This window comes from Oncorhynchus tshawytscha, linkage group LG11 (assembly GCF_018296145.1).
Source record: "Oncorhynchus tshawytscha isolate Ot180627B linkage group LG11, Otsh_v2.0, whole genome shotgun sequence".
Lineage (NCBI taxonomy): Eukaryota > Metazoa > Chordata > Actinopteri > Salmoniformes > Salmonidae > Oncorhynchus > Oncorhynchus tshawytscha.
The window spans coordinates 46,414,011-46,434,747 of record NC_056439.1 but is presented as its reverse complement, the minus strand read 5'-3'; the positions used below and the strand labels follow the sequence as shown (position 1 = coordinate 46,434,747).

Here is a 20,737-nt window from a genome sequence, read left to right as displayed (position 1 = left end):
ATAGGCTAGCCGATCTGCTCCGGTGTTAACGGCACGTTAACAGCCAGCTCCGTGTATCTATGACCGTTGACCACTCACCCCTGAGGACTCTGGGACCTCCAGCTTGGTTTCTGACGGGGCCTTGACAGCGATGACCGTCTGGTCCTGCAGACGGGCTATCGACCTGATGTCCTGGTAGGTAACGTAGCCTAGCCGCTGGTTGTCTCTGTGTTCAGTCAGCTCCTTGATCTGGGCACTACTGGACGTGATCAGGTCATCCAAGGCCTTCTCAGCCCTCTCCAGCTCACCCAGCTCCCGCCGCAGGGCACGTGACTTCTCCCCGCTGCTGGCCGAGCCCTCGAACACACCGCCCACCCTGGCAGGCAACGGACACATATTTTACATGATCAGCCACCTGGAGTTGCTAGATAATGTACGTGTTTGAGATGGCCTACATTGCAGTCGGATATGTTACTGATTCTGTGCTTTGCTCAAACTACTGATTGACTCAAACACGCTGAATAGGATCTGTACGTCACAGTACAGATTATGGTCAGGTATGGTTTGAACCTATTACCATATTGTTAACCCCCCCAAAAAACGCCCAGGAGTAGGGGCGTGATTTTGGAATTAGACCCAGCGATGAGAAGCTACTTGTTCTAAGGATACTTTGCTAAGTGTACTTGTCCACTTCTCCTTAGTGTGCTACTCACAACCATTGGATGTTGTTCTTGGACTTCTTGCGGATCAGCTGCACGCCCTCCAGCACGTTGGTGATGTCATAGATGCGTCTCTTCTGCACCTCGAGGACCTCGGTGGCCCAGTTGAGGTCAAGCACGCCGTCAGGTGACTCGCTCAGCAGGCCAACAAACTTCTTGGTCAGCAAACCAAGCGAGGTGTCGTAGCGCGTCCGCTCACCAGGAGACTTGGGCGCTGAGGGTCATAGGTCATAGAAGTGAGACGTGTTAGGGAATGCAGGAGCAGGGCAATTATGATATGCCTATATATTTTTTTTATCTAGGTACAGTATAGGTCAAAAGTTTGGACACACCTACTCAATCAAATGTTGTTATTTATTTTTTACTATTTTCTACATCCATCTATCCATCTGCCCATCCATCCATCAACCTTTCCCAGTCAACATCCCCATATACAGATATGATCGTACATGTGTATTACAGTACCAGTCAAAAGTTTAGACACATCTACTCATTCAAATGATCTTTATTTTTTATATTTTCTACATTGTAGAATAATAGTGAATATATCAAAACTATGAAATAACAGTTATGGAATCATGTAGTAACCAAAAAGGTGTTAAACAAATCAAAATATATTTTATATTTGAGATTTTTCAAAGTAGCCACCCTTTGCCTAGATGGTAACTGTTTTGGTTACTACATGATTCCATATGTATTATTTCATATTTCATAGTTTTGATGGATGGATTGATAGGCGGATGGATGGGTGGGTGGATTGATGGGCAGATGGATGGATGGGTGGATGGATGGATGGATGGGTGGGTGGATTGATGGGCAGATGGATGGATTGATGGATGGATGGGCGGATGGATGGGTGGGTGGATTGATGGGCAGATGGATGGATGGGTGGATGGATGGATGGGTGGGTGGATTGATGGGCAGATGGATGGATTGATGGATGGATGGATGGGTGGATGGATGGATGGGTGGATGGGTGGGTGGATGGATTGATGGGCAGATGGATGGGTGGGTGGATTGATGGGCAGATGGATGGATTGATGGATGGATGGGTGGATTAATGGATGGATTGATGGGCAGATGGATGGATGGATGGGTGGGATTGATGTCTGGATGGGTGGATTGATGGATGGATGGATCGATGGATTGATGGGCGGATGGATGGATGGGCAGATGGATGGGTGGATGGATTGATGGGCAGATGGATGGGTGGATGGATTGATGGGCGGATGGATGGGTGGATGGATTGATGGGCAGATGGATGGATTGATGGATGGATGGGTGGATGGATGGATGGATGGATGGATGGGTGGATGGATTGATGGGCGGATGGATGGATGGATTGATGGGCAGATGGATGGATTGATGGATGGGTGGATTAATGGATGGATTGATGGGCAGATGGGTGGATGGATTGATGGGCGGATGGATGGATGGATTGATGGGCAGATGGATGGATTGATGGATGGATGGGTGGGATTGATGGATGGATGGGTGGATTGATGGATGGATTGATGGATTGATGGGCAGATGGATTGATGTTGTGTCGCTTTATGCAAACCATCCCTTATTTGAGAATGAAGAAACGTTAAAGTAGGAGGCAGGGCTTATGAAGAAACATTAAAGTAGGAGGCAGGGCTTATGAAGAAACATTAAAGTAGGAGGCAGGGCTTATGAAGAAACGTTAAAGTAGGAGGCAGGGCTTATGAAGAAACGTTAAAGTAGGAGGCAGGGCTTATGAAGAAACGTTAAAGTAGGAGGCAGGGCTTATGAAGAAACGTTAAAGTAGGACGCAGGGCTTATGAAGAAACATTAAAGTAGAAGGCAGGGCTTATGAAGAAACATTAAAGTAGAAGGCAGGGCTTATGAAGAAACGTTAAAGTAGGAGGCAGGGCTTATGAAGAAACATTAAAGTAGAGGGCAGGGCTTATGAAGAAATGTTAAAGTAGGGGACATTGCTTTTTCTCATTGATGCAGATACTTACTTTTGGGACTTGGATGACTGGCTGCGGCTGTGCTCCCCTTCCCTTTAGGGGTCCTGAAGTCAGGGAGGTAGAGCGGGTCCTCCAGGTCCAGCTTTCTCTTGGCCTATGGGGGGGGGAGATAAAGAAGAGAGACAAAGGGGTTAAAGACAGCTTGAGACAGAGTATGTGTCCCAATAATATCTCATTTCTCCTGCCGTGTACACTCGTTCACTACTTCCCACACATTTCAAATCCTTGTATGACGCAGGCATAGGCTAGAGAGTTTTCTTAAACCAATCATTTCCTTTCAAAGAAAAGTGAACAAGAGCAGGGACAAAGACCCTCACATTGTCAAAGACTTCTAAAGACCCTCACATTGTCAGACTTCTAAATGCCCTCACATTGTCAGACTTCTAAAGACCCTCACATTATCAGACTTCTAAAGACCCTCACATTGTCAGACTTCTAAAGACCCTCACATTATCAGACTTCTAAAGACCCTCACATTGTCAGACTTCTAAATGCCCTCACATTGTCAGACTTCTAAAGACCCTCACATTATCAGACTTCTAAAGACCCTCACATTGTCAGACTTCTAAATGCCCTCACATTGTCAGACTTCTAAAGACCCTCACATTATCAGACTTCTAAAGACCCTCACATTGTCAGACTTCTAAAGACCCTCACATTATCAGACTTCTAAAGACCCTCACATTGTCAGACTTCTAAAGACCCTCACATTGTCAGACTTCTAAATGCCCTCACATTGTCAGACTTCTAAATGCCCTCACATTATCAGACTTCTAAATGCCCTCACATTGTCAAGACTTCTAAATGCCCTCACATTGTCAGACTTCTAAATGCCCTCACATTGTCAGACTTCTAAATGCCCTCACATTGTCAGACTTCTAAAGACCCTCACATTGTCAGACTTCTAAATGCCCTCACATTGTCAGACTTCTAAATGCCCTCACATTATCAGACTTCTAAATGCCCTCACATTGTCAGACTTCTAAATGCCCTCACATTGTCAGACTTCTAAATGCCCTCACATTGTCAGACTTCTAAATGCCCTCACATTGTCAGACTTCTAAAGACCCTCACATTGTCAGACTTCTAAAAACCCTCACATTGTCAGACTTCTAAATGCCCTCACATTGTCAGACTTCTAAAGACCCTCACATTGTCAGACTTCTAAATGCGTCCACATGCTTCCCATCCAAAACAGTTCGGAACAGGTTGTGAATATATTTCAACTTTTCGTTTTGTGGTTTGCCTGTTCGGGTAAACAAAACATTTTCTAGAGGGAAACCAAAGTCGGCAGCCGAGGTCTACGCCCCCTCGTCGGAGATTGGTCAACAGTAGGGATTTTTCAATGATGTAAATGCCTGTTGTCATTCAACGACAGACGACTCGTCCTCATGCACATTTCTTCACTTGAGAAATACTGCACCAAACATCCTAGTCAGATGCAAAATTACCTCACTAAGATCTCCTCTGCAAAAATGTCAAAGTTAATGACAGATTTCTTGAAGTAGCTTTTTTAAGGAAGTGTATACTGGCTACGGTGTCTCAAAATGGACAAAAAGTACTATTGCTGCTTTTTCCCCCCTCATTTTTTGAGCGAAGGTCTTTAGGTCTTTTAAGACAGTATGTAGCACACTTGGTCTAGGAGCCAGCAGAACTAACGCATGCTGACGCCTTCAGGGAGGTAGTGTGTGTGTGTGTGTGTGTGGGAAGCACTGCCCGCCAAACACCAGGAAATCCCTGGACTCACTCAACTCACCAACCACATCCCCCCACTTCCTCCTCCTTTCACCCATGACCGCATCACTCCCTTCTTTAGCCCTCTTCTTTCTCCAGTAAACACACAGGCAGCCTGACCAATACACACACACAGACACACACACACACACACACACACACACACACACACACACACACACACACCTACTAGGAGGTCCACTGCTACCACACACACGGTTATTTTTTTTATTTCACCTTTATTTAACCAGGTAGGCCAGTTGAGAACAAGTTCTCATTTACAACTGCAACCTGGCCAAGATAAAGCAAAGCAGTGCGACACAAAAAACAACAGAGTTACACATGGAATAAACAAATGTACAGTCAATAACACAATAGGAAAAAAACAGTGTGTGAAAACGGTGTGAGGAGGTAAGGCAATAAATAGGCCATAGTAGCAGAGTAATTACAATTTAGCAAATTAACACTGTTATGATAAATAGCAGATGATGATGTGCAAGTAGAAATACTGGTGTGCAAAAGAGCAGAAAAGTAAATAAAAACAATATGGGGATGAAGTAGGTAGATTGGATGGGCTATTTACAGATGGGCTGTGTACAGCAGCAGCGATCGGTTAGCTGCTCAGATAGCTGATGTTTAAAGTTAGTGAGGGAAATATAAGTCTCCAACTTCAGTGATTTTTGCAATTCGTTCCAGTCATGGGTATGGACACACACACACACTGCTATGGACACACACACTGCTATGGACACACACACACTGTTATGGACACACACACACTGCTATGGACACACACACACTGCTATGGACACACACACACACTGCTATGGACACACACACACTGCTATGGACACACACACACTGCTATGGACACACAAACACTGCTATGGACACACACACACTGCTATGGACACACACACTGCTATGGACACACACACTGCTATGGACACACACACACTGCTATGGACACACACACACTGCTATGGACATACACACACTGCTATGGACACACACACACTGCTATGGACACACACACACTGCTATGGACACACACACACTGCTATGGACACACACACACTGCTATGGACACACACACTGCTATGGACACACACACTGCTGGACACACACACACTGCTATGGACACACACACACTGCTATGGACACACACACTGCTATGGACACACACACTGCTATGGACACACACACACTGCTATGGACACACACACACTGCTATGGACACACACACACTGCTATGGACACACACACACTGCTATGGACACACACACACTGCTATGGACACACACACACTGCTATGGACACACACACACTGTTATGGACACACACACACACTGCTATGGACACACACACACTGCTATGGACACACACACACACTGCTATGGACACACACACACTGCTATGGACACACACACACTGCTATGGACACACACACACTGTTATGGACACACACACACTGCTATGGACACACACACACTGCTATGGACACACACACTGCTATGGACACACACACACTGCTATGGACACACACACTGCTATGGACACACACACTGCTATGGACACACACACTGCTATGGACACACACACACTGCTATGGACACACACACACTGCTATGGACATACACACACTGCTATGGACACATACACACTGCTATGGACACACACACACTGCTATGGACACACACACTGCTATGGACACACACACACTGCTATGGACACACACACTGCTATGGACACACACACTGCTATGGACACACACACACTGCTATGGACACACACACTGTTATGGACACACACACACGGTTATGGACACACACTCGGTTATGGACACACTCGGTTATGGACACACACACGGTTATGGACACACTCGGTTATGGACACACACATATCCAATTTGACAACACGTTTATTAATCACAACCAGACCTGTACAGTGCACCATTGTCCCCAAACTGCATGAAGCCCCTCGACCAACACACACCACCTCTTAAAAAAAAAAGAAGAAAAGAATACTCTACACACTCCTGACTGAACTAGCTAACGAGGCATAGGATTTCATCCAGATGGTCATGCTGTATGTAATTAGTAACTGCTGCTTGGAGGCACATACACACCTCCCCCAAACCCTCTTTATCCCTCTCCCATTTTCTCAATCTCTCCCCACTTCGTCTTCTACCCCTCTCACAGATTGGGGCGGCAGGGTAGCCTAATGGTTAGAGCATTGGACTAGAAGGACGGAAGGTTGCAAGTTCGAACCCCCGAGCTGACAAGGTACTAATCTGTCGTTCTTCGTTCCCTGAACAGCAGGTTAACCCACTGTTCCTAGGCCGTCATTGAAAATAAGAATTTATTCTTAACTGACTTGCCTGGTTAAACACAACACCATATTGCATCAATGATGTGCTGCATCACCCCCAACACACAACACCCCCATAATGCAGCAATGGTTTGCTCCAACCTCCCCAACACACAACACCCCGATAATGCAGCAATGGTTTGCGCCAACCTCCCCAACACACAACACCCCCATAATGCAGCAATAGTTTGCTCCAACCTCCCCAACACATACTAAAATGAGTTCAGTTGCAGTGGGGGACGCCTGCCATGGAGGCACCACAGGTACTGGAGGGAGACAAAAAGGGTAGGGGTTTTACCCCCCCCAGCTGTGATCTCTCTCTGTCTCACACACACACACATGTCTTCAAGCCACAAATCACTATATGTGATGAACTAGGCTATGTGACACGTATCATGACCTGGCGCTACCCAGTGATGTCATTACAGTACAACTAGATACACAGAGGTGTAGCTACTCATTTGTAGTTTACTTCACTACTCATTTGTAGTTTTTTTATGTACTCATTTGTAGTTTTCTTAAGTACTAATTTGTAGTTTTTTTAAGTACTCATTTGTAGTTTTAACTTTCAACTATGGTCTTTGTTGCACTGGTTCTCTTTTCTCACCATGTTGTAACCATGGCTACAAACTGACAAGGGAGATTCTGGAAAAGCAGCTACGGTGTTCCCATACTGCAGGCCATACATAGGAGGCTGTAGGTCCAGAGGTTTCCTGACATTACACAGGGTCTGGAAAAACTCCTGGCCCTAAGTAAACCATACTGTACTGATCCTAGATCAGCACTCCTACTCCGAGATGCTTTGTGAATTTGGGCCCCGAGAGGAGGCTGGAGAATGTGAGCAGCTCGTGAATTTGGACAGAAACATGGCGCGGGGGAAGAAAGGTGTCATTGTCGCTCTGTCCTCCACCACATGTCCCATCCGTCTGTTAGTGACATCTGTGGCAGCCGCACACAGCAGGCGGCAGGGAGGCCACAAGAGAACCTGCCTAATCCTTATAGCACACGTGCACACACACACAAGTTCACGTTGGGAGCACTAACTCCGACCTACTACATAGTCTATTTACTGTCCTTGTCACCTTCACCATGACAACCAATAACTGTGTTTTAGTTACAGCAACTTGGTAGTGAAGCAAACATTTGTAGTCTACCAGTGCTACTTATGGTAACAATACATTTGTAGTCTACCAGTGCTACTTATGGTAACAATACATTTGTAGTCTACCAGCGCTACTTATGGTAACAATACATTTGTAGTCTACCAGCGCTACTTATGGTAACAATACATTTGTAGTCTACCAGTGCTACTTATGGTAACAATACATTTGTAGTCTACCAGTGCTACTTATGCTAACAATACATTTGTAGTCTACCAGTGCTACTTATGCTAACAATACATTTGTAGTCTACCAGTGCTACTTATAGTAACAATACATTTGTAGTCTACCAGTGCTACTTATACTAACAATACATTTGTAATTATATAGGCTAATGTCTGTTTTGTGGACTGGTTTGCTCCTTTCCAAATTGTTCAACCTGCATTAAGGTATGACTTCTCATTTTGACCGATCTAGAGGAAGGAAATAGATAAAGAGGCTCTGCCCAGAGGGGGAATTGAGGAAAGATGGCAACTATCACACTGTTAAAGGCCCAGTGCACTCAAAAACTAGATTTCCTATGTTTTATACATATTTTCACACCATGTGTCACACCCTGACCATAGTTTGCTTTGTATGTTTCTATGTTTTGGTTGGTCAGGGTGTGATCTGAGTGGGCATTCTATGTTGGATGTCTTGTTTGTCTGTTTCTGTGTCTGGCCTGATATGGTTCTCAATCAGAGGCAGGTGTTAGTCATTGTCACTGATTGGGAACCATATTTAGGTAGCCTGGGTTTCACTGTGCGTTTGTGGGTGATTGTTCCTGTCTCTGTGTTTTGCACCAGATAGGACTGTTTTAGGTTTTGGCACATTTGTTGTTTTGTTAGTTTATTCGTGTACAGTTTCTTTATTAAAGTACAATGAATAACAACCACGCTGCATTTTGGTCCGCCTCTACTTCACCTAAAGAAAACCGTTACACCATGAGGTTGGAATAATACTGTCAAATTGTGAAAATTATGATAATGCCCTTTTAGTGTAAGAGCTGTTGGAAAAAAACACCTAAAATTTCAGCCTGCTTTTTGGGTAAATTAGTTAATAGACCAATAAGAAAGAGAGTTCCAAACATCTCTGCCAATAACAGCTAGTTTTCAGTTTTCCCCTTTCCACTCAGACCACTCCCAGACAGTCCTATCAAAATTCTTGTTTGAGAAATGGCTCTTTGCTAAGAAGCCATTTTTGTACATTTTTGACCATTTGTTATTGAAAACAATGACCGTAAGGTACTTAATATTCATATTAAGATAATAATGGCTGCATTGGACCTCACGGATTAAAATGTGACAACTTTCACATCTAGTCTAAATGTAGTTGTCAAATACAGAAACTACAAACGTGATTACATGACGTGTGGTGGTTAAAATGGCAGCCGTGTGTTGTTGACGGCTCTGTGGCCCTCCTCCTTTAACATTTTACCTCAGTTTTGCCCAGCAACTTTGCGAAGTCACAGCTGAGGCCTGTGAGTTTGTGTTTGTAGTGAGGTTTTGGATGGAGAGTCAGTGCTTTGCAAGCAGTTTGACGAGTGAAAATACAAGGCCTTATGTGACAGCTAACATACCATGGGGGGAAGAAGAAGCAACAATCACTCAACCACCAAATACTAACAACACACAGTCAAGCACAGAGAGCTACAGAACAGAATGAGACACACACACTAACAGTAGCTAAAAGAATGTTGAGCTCAAACACAGTGAGTTAACAGCAAACTACGCAATTGTCAACACATTAGCCAGCCATTGCCGGGGAATTTAAATACACAGAGTCCCTCCTTCACAATCCCTTCTTTATCTACATGACACAGTAAGTTATAGTGTTTCAACCCACATTCATTATTGCCCTACAGCGACTAGGCTACACCCTAAATATGCACGAGTTCAGCTCTCCTTCCACCCACCCATGACCCAACCCTCCCCTTCAACTCCCGCCATTTTACCAGATATGACTGGAAGTTTTTCAGAGACATTTCACAAAATATGGGTCACATGAAGCAAAGGCTTTCAACAGTCTTGCTAGCTAGGCTAGCTACAGTCGCTCTCTTCAAACACCAGGGTTGTATTCATTAGTCAACAAACAGAAGGAAACTGACTACTATCAATACTACTACTACTACTATCACCATCACTAATACTACTACTACTACTACTATCATCATCACTACTACTACTACAACTATCTACTACTATCCTCATCACTACTACTACTACTACTACTACTACTACTATCATCACTACTACTACTACAACTATCTACTACTATCCCCATCACTGCTACTACTACTATCACCATTAGTACTATCTACTACTATCCCCATCACTACTACTACTACTACCACCATCACTACTACTACTGCTACTATCACCATTAGTACTATCTACTACTATCACCATCACTACTACTACTACTACCACCATCACTACTACAACTACTACTATCTACTACTACTATCACCATCACTACTTCTACTACAACCATCACTACTACTATCACCATCACTGCTACTACTACTACCACCATCACTACTACTACTACTACTATCACCATCATTACTACTACTACTATCACCACTACTACTACTACTACTACTATCACCATCACTACTACTATCCCCATCACTACTACTACTATCACCATCACTACTACTACTACTATCACCATCACTACTACTACTATCAGCATCACTATTACTACTACTACTACTACTACTACTACCACCATCACTACTACTACTACTACTACAACTATCTACTACTATCACCATCACTACTACTATCACCATTAGTACTACTACTACTATCACCATTAGTACTACTACTACAACTATCTACTACTACCACCATCACTACTACTACTAATACCACCATCACTACTACAACTACTACTATCTACTACTACTATCACCATCACTACTTCTACTACAACCATCACTACTACTATCACCATACTGCTACTACTACTACCACCATCACTACTACTACTATCACCATCACTACTACTACTACCACCATCACTACTACTACTACTACTATCACCATCATTACTACTACTACTATCACCACTACTACTACAACTACTACTATCACCATCACTACTACTATCCCCATCACTACTACTACTATCACCATCACCACTACTACTACTACTACCACTACTACTACTACTATCCCCATCACTACTACTACTATCACCATCACTACTACTACTACTATCACCATCACTACTACTACTATCAGCATCACTATTACTACTACTACTACTACTACTACTACCACCATCACTACTACTACTACTACTACAACTATCTACTACTATCACCATCACTACTACTACTCACTATCACCATTAGTACTACCACCATCACTACTATCACCATTATTACTACTACTACTATCACCACTACTACTACTACTACTACTATCACCATCACTACTACTACTATCACCATTACTACTACTACTATCACCATCACTACTACCACCATCACTACTACTACTACTACTACTACTACTACTACCACCATCACTACTACTACTACTACTGTCAACATCACCACTACTGCAAAACAATATTTTTGGTTTCCATTGTGAAGCTTTTGCTACGTGTTTCCCTAATGAATATGACCCAGTTCAATTACGTAGAGCCAGTCTTCCCAGGTAGGGACAAGTCTCAATATGTCTGACAAAAACATAACAAAAAGATCCATTCAAAACCTAGCATATTCCTATCTACACAACACTACAGCCATGGGACTGGGAGTCGGAGGCACAACAACAATGAAAAGGTTGAAATGCATTGCTGATGTCATTGTGACGGTGCCGATGAGGAGGGACAGGGGGGTCGGGTCGGGGTGGACTTTTAAATGCTAAACAAACCCTATTGAGGGTGAGCATGCGAGCTCGTGGATTCGGGGTGGGGCCTAGGGAAGGCCGAAAAGAGAAAGGGGGAAGAGAGAGCCTTTGTTTGACTGTAGTGTAAACAAGGTACAAAGTGCGCACTCTCACACCCCCCCGGGACACTCTGAGCCCTAGTCGGAATAGGGGCTCACCATGGCGGGGTCCCAGAGATGGTGAGGGCGTAGGCAATGACGACATGAGGTAGTGACGTGGGGGGGTCAGGGGGTAGCTAGCATGTCACGGAAACCTACGTACCTAGGCCTGCATTGTGGAGAACACCATCACACATTACATATAACACACAGTTTAATTCATTATCATAACACATTTCAGAGACATAAAGGGTGAAAATATTATCTTCTAGAACCCCTAAAGGGGATACAATGACTAGCCTAAGCCTCAATCCATCTCACATGGTTACTCAATGTGTATATAAACGCATATGTCTACTCAAACCTCCATCATGATGTGTTACATCCCCACCTATTGTGAATTTCAATCTGTGTCAAACTGAAACCCTTGACCTTTCTGTCCTGGTTTTTTTTTTCAACTGAGGAGTAAAACTTCTGTCAAACATTTCCAAGTTAGTAGTAGTATCTCCTTCACAGGAAACGCAGTGACAACGTCGCAGCTCGCTCCTCACAAATCACTCAAACATCCTAGCAACCACTATAAATATTACACATTGGGGACATATCGTCTCAGGTTATCTATAATAGTACGCCACGTGACCACACCTGCGTCCTAAAAGTAGTGCACTTCAAACTTGGCAGATGCAAGTGCAAATGGGTTGCATCCCAAATGGCACCCTATACCATGTCCCTCTATAACCCCTGTCCTTCTATACCACATCCTCCTGCCCTGCTACTCGTAAACACTTTGGGCAGCGCTGCTGTGAACGAGACATTTCCTTCTCCCTGTCCTCTCAACAATATGCCAAATATATTCTCCTTGGCTGGGAGTAGGAGTAGAATTGGGTGGGAGTAGAATTAAACCTCAAATATGGGTCACACACAGACACGTCACACATAGTCATGCTGCATACTTCAAACTTGGCAGAGGCAAGTGCCAATGGTTTGTATCCCAAATGGCACCCTATATACCATGTAATCCTACTCCCAGCCAAGGAGAATATATTTGGTGTGTTGTTGAGAGGACAGGGAGAAGGAAATGTCTCGTTCACAGCAGCGCTGCCCAAAGTGTTTACGAGTAGCAGGGCAGGAGGATGTTCTGCTCCGACACTTCATCTGACACTCTGTGAGCACCAGACATTGAAAATACGTATTTTCAACCAAAAATATATATTTTCAAAGGTTTTAGCTCATAGGCCTATGACTCTGCAGTTTCCAGGGCAAATACAACCTCTCTGAACACTGTGCTTTCCAGACAATATAAGGAACTTATTTGCCTGCCAAAGGCCTATTTGCCTGGACACATACACACCTTGAATGCTGTGTGTGTTAATCAGCAACATGTCATTATCTCTCTCAAGACTACTACTACTACTGCTACTAACCATGACTACTACTACTACTACCACCATTACTACTACTACTACTACTACCATCAGCATTACTACTACTACTATCACCATTACTACTACTACTACTACCATCACCATTACTACTACTACTACCACCATTACTACTACTACTACCACCATTACTACTACTACTACCATCACCATTACTACTACTACTATCACCATTACTACTACTACTGCTACTACCCATCACTACTACTACTATCACCATTACTACTACTATCACCATCACTACTACTACTACCACCATCACTACTACTACTACTATCACCATCACTACTACTACTACTATCACCATTACTACTACTACTATCACCATTAGTACTACTATCACCATCACTACTACTACTACTATCACCATCACTACTACTAATACTATCACCATTACTACTACTACTATCACCATTACTACTACTACTATCACCATTACTACTACTCTACTACTACTACCACCATTACTACTACGACTACTACTACTACTATCACTTACTACCACCATACTACTACTACTACTACTACTACTACTACTACTACTACTACTACTACTACTACTACTACTACTACTACTACTATCACCATTACTACTACTACTACTATCACCATTACTACTACTACTACCACCATCACTACTACTACAATCACCATTACTACTACCACCATCACTACTACTACTACTACCATCACCATTACTACTACCATCACCATTACTACTACTACTACCATCACCATTACTACTACTACTACCACCATTACTACTACCACCATTACTACTACTACTACCATCACCATTACTACTACTACTACCACCATTACTACTACTACTACTACTACCCATTACTACTACTACTACCACCATTACTACTACTACGACTACTACTACTACTATCACCATTACTACTACCACCATTACTACTACTACTATGACTATTACTACTACTACTATCACCATTACTACTACCACCACCATCAATACTACTACTACTACTACCACTACTACAATCACCATTACTACTACCACCATCACTACTACTACACTCACCATTACTACTATCACCATCACTACAACTACTACCACCATTACTACTATCACCATTAGTACTACTACTACTACCATTACTACTACTACTATCACCATCACTACTACTACTATCACCATTACTACTACTATCACCATCACTACTACTACCACCACCATTACTACTACTACTATCACCATCACTACTACTACTATCACCATCACTACTACTACTACTACTACTACTATCACCATTACCACTACTACTATCACCATTAGTACTACTACTATCACCATTAGTACTACTACTACTACTACTACTACTACTACTACTACTAATACTCCTACTATCACTACTACTACAGCTACTACTACTACTACTACTATCACCATTACTACTACTACTACTATCACCATTACTACTACTACTATCACCATCACTACTACTACTACCACCATCACTACTACTACAATCACCATTACTACTACCACCATCACTACTACTACCATCACCATTAATACTACTACTACCACGATTACTACTACTACTACCACCATTACTACTACTACTACCATCACCATTACTACTACTACTGCTACTACCCATTACTACTACTACTACCACCATTACTACTACTACGACTACTACTACTACTATCACCATTACTACTTCCACCATTACTACTACTACTATGACTATTACTACTACTACTATCACCATTACTACTACCACCACCATCAATACTACTACTACTACTACTACTACTACTACCACTACTACAATCACCATTACTACTACCACCATCACTACTACTACACTCACCATTACTACTACCACCATCACTACTACTACTACTACTATCACCATTACTACTACTACTACTATCACCATCACTACTACTACTATTATCACCATTACTACTACCACTACTACAATCACCATTACTACTACTACAATCACCATTACTACTACCACCATTACTACTACTACTACAATCACCATTACTACTACCACCATTACTACTACTACTACAATCACCATTACTACTACCACCACCATCACTACTACTACTACTATCACCATCACTACTACTACCATTACTACTACTACTACTATCACCATCACTACTGCTACTACTATCACCATTACTACTACTACTACTACCATTACTACTACTACTACTATCACCATCACTACTACTACTACTATCACCATCACTACAACTACTACCACCATTAGTACTATCACCATCACTACTACTATCACCATTACTACTACTATCACCATCACTACTACTACTACCACCACCATTACTACTACTACTATCACCATCACTAATACTACTATCACCATCACTACTACTATCACCATTAGTACTACTACTACTACTCCTACTATCACTACTACTACTACTACTATCACCATTACTACTACTACTACTATCACCATTACTACTACTACTACCACCATCACTACTACTACAATCACCATTACTACTACCACCATCACTACTACTACTATCACCATTACTACTACTACTATCACCATCACTACTACTACAATCACCATTACTACAATCACCATTACTACTACCATCACCATTACTACTACCACCACCATCACTACTACTACTACTACCACCATCACTACTACTACTACTACTACTATCACCATCACTACTACTATCGCCATCACTACAACTACTACTACTACCACCATTACTACTACTACTACTACCACCATTACTACTACTACTATCACCATCACTACTACTACTACTACCATTACTACTACTACTACTACTATCACCATCACTACTACTACTACTACTACCATTACTACTACTACTATCACCATCACTACTACTACCACCATTACTACTACTACCACCATTACTACTACCTGCACCATCACTACTACTACTACTACTATCACCATTACTACTACTACTACTAATACTCCTACTATCACCATTACTACTACTACTATCACCATTACTACTACTACTACCACCATTACTACTACTATCACCATTACTACTACTACTACTATCACTACTACCACTACTACTATCACTACTACTACTACCACCATTACTACTACTACCACCATTACTACTACTACTACTATCACAATTACTACTACTAGAATCACCATTACTACTAATTACTATTGCCAGTACTACTACGTGTGTGCAAGTGGATGTGTTTCAGAAGTCCCAGAAGTCCACACAAGAATAGTAAACAAACAAAGATTTGACAAAATGGGGACATTTTGTTGTTCCCCACAAGGTTAAATGCTATTTCTAGGTTTGGGTTAGGAACTAGGGTTAGGTTTTTGTGTTAAGGTCAGGGTTAGGGTAAGAGTACGGGTTTGGTTTAGGGGTTAGGGAAAATAGGATTTTGAATGGGACTGAATTGTGTGTCCCAGCAAGGTTAGCTGTACAAGACTGTGTGAGTGTGTGTGTGACTTCAGGGCTTCCTCTCTTGAACATAAAAAATGATGTCAACTCCCAAGAAAAGTAAATGGTTGTCCAGCTGTGAGGTAAGGTAGGCAGGAACAATTCAGACAAGGTGACGTTATGGTTTGGTTAGTCAAGGTGAGGTTATGGCTTGGTTATTGACAGCTGGGGGCTATACGTAAACAAGGTGTTAAGCTAGATAGCATTTTGGGCAAATTACTGGTATTGCTTGGATGGGCATTAGTAAATATGTTCCCCGTCCAGATGGAGCATTTTCTAAATTTATTTAACAATAAATTGACATTTAGAATGAGACATCTCCCTCTCCAAAGAGGGGTGAAATTAGCAACAGGCATTGTTGAATTCAGTGATATCCTCAGCCCTGGCAAACCCCCACTGATGCCCCCGCCCCAAACACTCTCAACACCCCCAACCCTCTGTGTTTAATACAGCTGGGCTGCGGGAGAAATGTCACCGACTCCAGCTCGTTTCTCAAGCTGGGCAAAAAAAAATGACAAATCCTTTCAATGACACGAAGTGCACACTGCTTCGGTGACGTTGTCTGATCCTTGTCCAAAACGTTTTAAATGTCAAGCACTGCACAACTCCTATAAATATATGCATGCCATTAGAACATGGAAATATTTTGCCCATATAATATGACACATTTTTAGTAACGTTAATTATCAAGTGGATGGCGAACTGTTATGTCGATTGGTGGTCGTTGCATCATCCTTTGTTTATGAAGTCTTACCGGGAGACGGCCGGAGGATGATCTGATGGGTTTAGCTTCGGGTCCATGGGGGGTTGCATACAGGCAGTTCGCCCTTTGTTCGGCCGCTGTCGTGTTACATATTTGGGTAAAGTATCCAGCCGGTACCGAGTTCATCGGTGGACTGGGTAACCCGGTGCTGAAGAACTCGGTCTTCACTCCGGACAAAACTTTATTCTGCGAACACGACAGTCCCCCTACAGCACCTCGACTAGACGCAGGAGAAACGCCTTTGGGCAACCGCATCATTTTCGTAAATTAAAAAATAACGACTGTTTAAAATAAATATGTTTAGCCAGCAAAGCACGACGATTCCAGTAATCTGTATTCAGGACAGTGAATGAGAGGAGTTGAGGTCTTTCCGATACGAACTGGAAACGTTATTTCTCAATTTGTAGCTAGCTTGATAAAAGTCCCAAAAAGTCCATAAAAAGGTTATTTACTTAATAATGTTCAAAATTCACAAGTGAAATATGCACCAGAGGTCTCCTTTGCTTGAATATTTTCAATTAAACGAATATTGTATCTTTGCAACCGATATTATCCTTTGTCCAGTAGAGGAAACGTAAACTTTGCCTAATTATTTTGATAGTAAATAAATAAACAAGTAGTCCCGATATTTGCAAGTATAGTATGAGCAAACTTTTATGTTTACGTCTCGAGATGCTGATTCCTCCAGAAAAGACTAAGTTTAGAAGGATTCTTCAGATTTTCAGCAGGGGAGATATTGCTACTATCGGGTTCACTGTCCAGCTAAAAAGCTTAATTTTATATAAAAGGGACTTGGAGCTCGAAAGAACTGCTTTTTTAGCGCCAAATTACGTCCCGCGAAATTTGGATCTCCCGCGGTTAGAGCTCGTCTTTGATTGGTCCAGAGCACATTGCGATTGTTACATTCCGTATATATTATGTACATCTAGCATAAAACAGTTGGCGCGGGGCGTGCCCAGCCTTAAAGGAACAGCGTGTCCCTTTGTGGTAATTTTGAAGGCAAAGTTACCAATTTCGAAACTTAAATTTGAACAATAACATGTTTTTATAACACTTACTGATAAGCAGCATGATATCATGAGCACAAAAACACATCTAGATATTATTTTATTTCCACTATAGGGTAGAGCACAATCCTTTAGGCCTAGTTAACCATCGTGCTTAGACCCCCACTAGTCTCATAATATCTCATTGTCAGAAACTAATTAGAATCAAACCAGCTTTTTAAACAGGGTATTTCAAATCCTCAGTCCAACAATCACAAAGTGAAGTTGAATGCGAATCTGATGTGCAAAATAAGTTTAATCGGATGACATGCGCAGCTCACAAAGAGAGACAGAACCATTCCTAGAAAACCTACCCCCCCCCCTTCATCCCTCATTGACCTGCACAATCTTCCAAATATGACACAAATGCCCCTGTACATTTCACATGAAGTCCTATTGGTAGGCTGGTTCTAGATCTGGTGGTGCTGTTTCACCAACACCTGTATCTATTGTCACGACAACAGCAATAGTATTTTGCCATACAGCACTTGGATTAGGTCTGGTGCCTTCCATCTACTGTACAGTCAAGATGGCCACAATAAAACAATACAGTGAGCAACATGAGCCCTGAGCTCTGGCCTTGGAGATGTGGTGATGTGTATGTTTAGCTTATTACGTATACATTCGTCTTAGGTCTCTCTTTATGTAGTGTTGTGTCGTCTCTCTTGTCGTGATGTGTCTTTTGTCCTATATTTTTATTGAATTTATTTCTAATCTCAGGCCCCCATACCCGAAGGAGGCCCTTTTTCCTTTTGGTAGGCCGTCATTGTAAATAAGAATTTGTTCTTTTAACTGACTTGCCTAGTTAAATAAAGGTTAGAAAATAAACATTCAGCTTGCTGCAGTTGGCAGACACCCTGCAGTGGCTTTCCCATGCATGTGGCGAGACTAGAAGCCATCGGCTATATGATCAACTGGAGCAGAACCACCATTATTCAAGATAAGAAGACAAAAACAACACTTGTCCTTTTCCTACCAGCCACCGACTGCTGATAACATCTTTATTGAGGAAAAATGTACTTTACTACGACTATGATGCGGTTGTCTCATCTAGCTGTCTTACTGTAATATGAATACACTAACTGTAAGTCGTTCTGGATAAGAGTGTCTGCGAAATTACTATAATATAATGTAAATGTAACAATTATATTATACACATCTGTAGGTCTTGGTGTATGTGTTGTATTGAAATGTTACCCAGGGAGAGATGTTTTGGTGTGTGTGTTGTGTGTGTGTGTGTGTGTGTGAGAGAGATTTAGTCAGCAAACATAGTTGTTTGCTCAGTGAAGGTCTGTTTTAATCTGTTTCTGTGGTTGCACCTATTTGCTTTTGCCCTATCACGCTTGCTAGATTGAATCCCAGATCTGACAAGGTAAAAATCTGTCGTTCTGCTCCTGAACAAGGCAGTTAACCCACAGTATGTTAATGTCATTCTCTAGCAGTATGTACGTCTGACAACACTCATATGTAGAGAGACTGGAGGTCTTGAAGTTATGGAAATCTATGGCATTTATTGACATATCATGCAAATATCCCCATATTGTGGCAAGATGAGGCATTTTATCTACACAGCAATAGCTCAAAGCACTGCAACAATAAAGAGTGATACTATCTACAGAACTGTGTGTCTTACGCAAATTCAACAACTGTCCTTGTAAACAAACAGGAATAAACAAGAGTAAGATATGAGAGATTCATAGATTTTCATAGAGTCCAGGACATTTTTTCTAAGATGGTATAAACTATACATAATGCATGTATTTGTTCCCTGGGAGATTTGTATTTTGTAAGACACATTTGTAACCCTTTAAACTTTGTTTAGTTTTTTAGTTTTGGTTGCTGCTTAGTTTGTGACACATTTGTTACCTGTTAACATACATTACCTGTTACCTGTTACACATTTTTCAGTCACATTTGGTTGCTGCTTAGTTTTTTAAATCAAATGTATATAGGCTGTTTCTTCTCATTTAACAGATCACAAATGTGTGTTAACAGGTTACGAATGTATGTCAACAGATTACAAATGTGTGTTAACGAGGAATAAGGTACGGACCTCCAAGAG

The 20,737-nt window shown here is 42.1% G+C and overlaps 1 protein-coding gene across 1 annotated transcript in view; it reads right to left on the bottom strand.

Moving 5' to 3' along the window:
- LOC112262220 (transcription factor E2F2-like) overlaps window positions 1-18,411 on the bottom strand; it is a 20,386-nt gene extending 1,975 nt beyond the window's left edge. The window contains exons 1-4 of the mRNA XM_042330177.1: window positions 17,621-18,411; window positions 2,684-2,786; window positions 693-912; window positions 79-355 (exon numbers count right to left, since the gene is read on the bottom strand). Of these exons, the coding sequence (XP_042186111.1) occupies window positions 79-355; window positions 693-912; window positions 2,684-2,786; window positions 17,621-17,887 (867 nt within the window). The 5' untranslated portion in view covers window positions 17,888-18,411. The remainder of the gene's footprint in view (window positions 1-78; window positions 356-692; window positions 913-2,683; window positions 2,787-17,620) is intronic.
- Window positions 18,412-20,737: the final 2,326 nt, after the last annotated feature.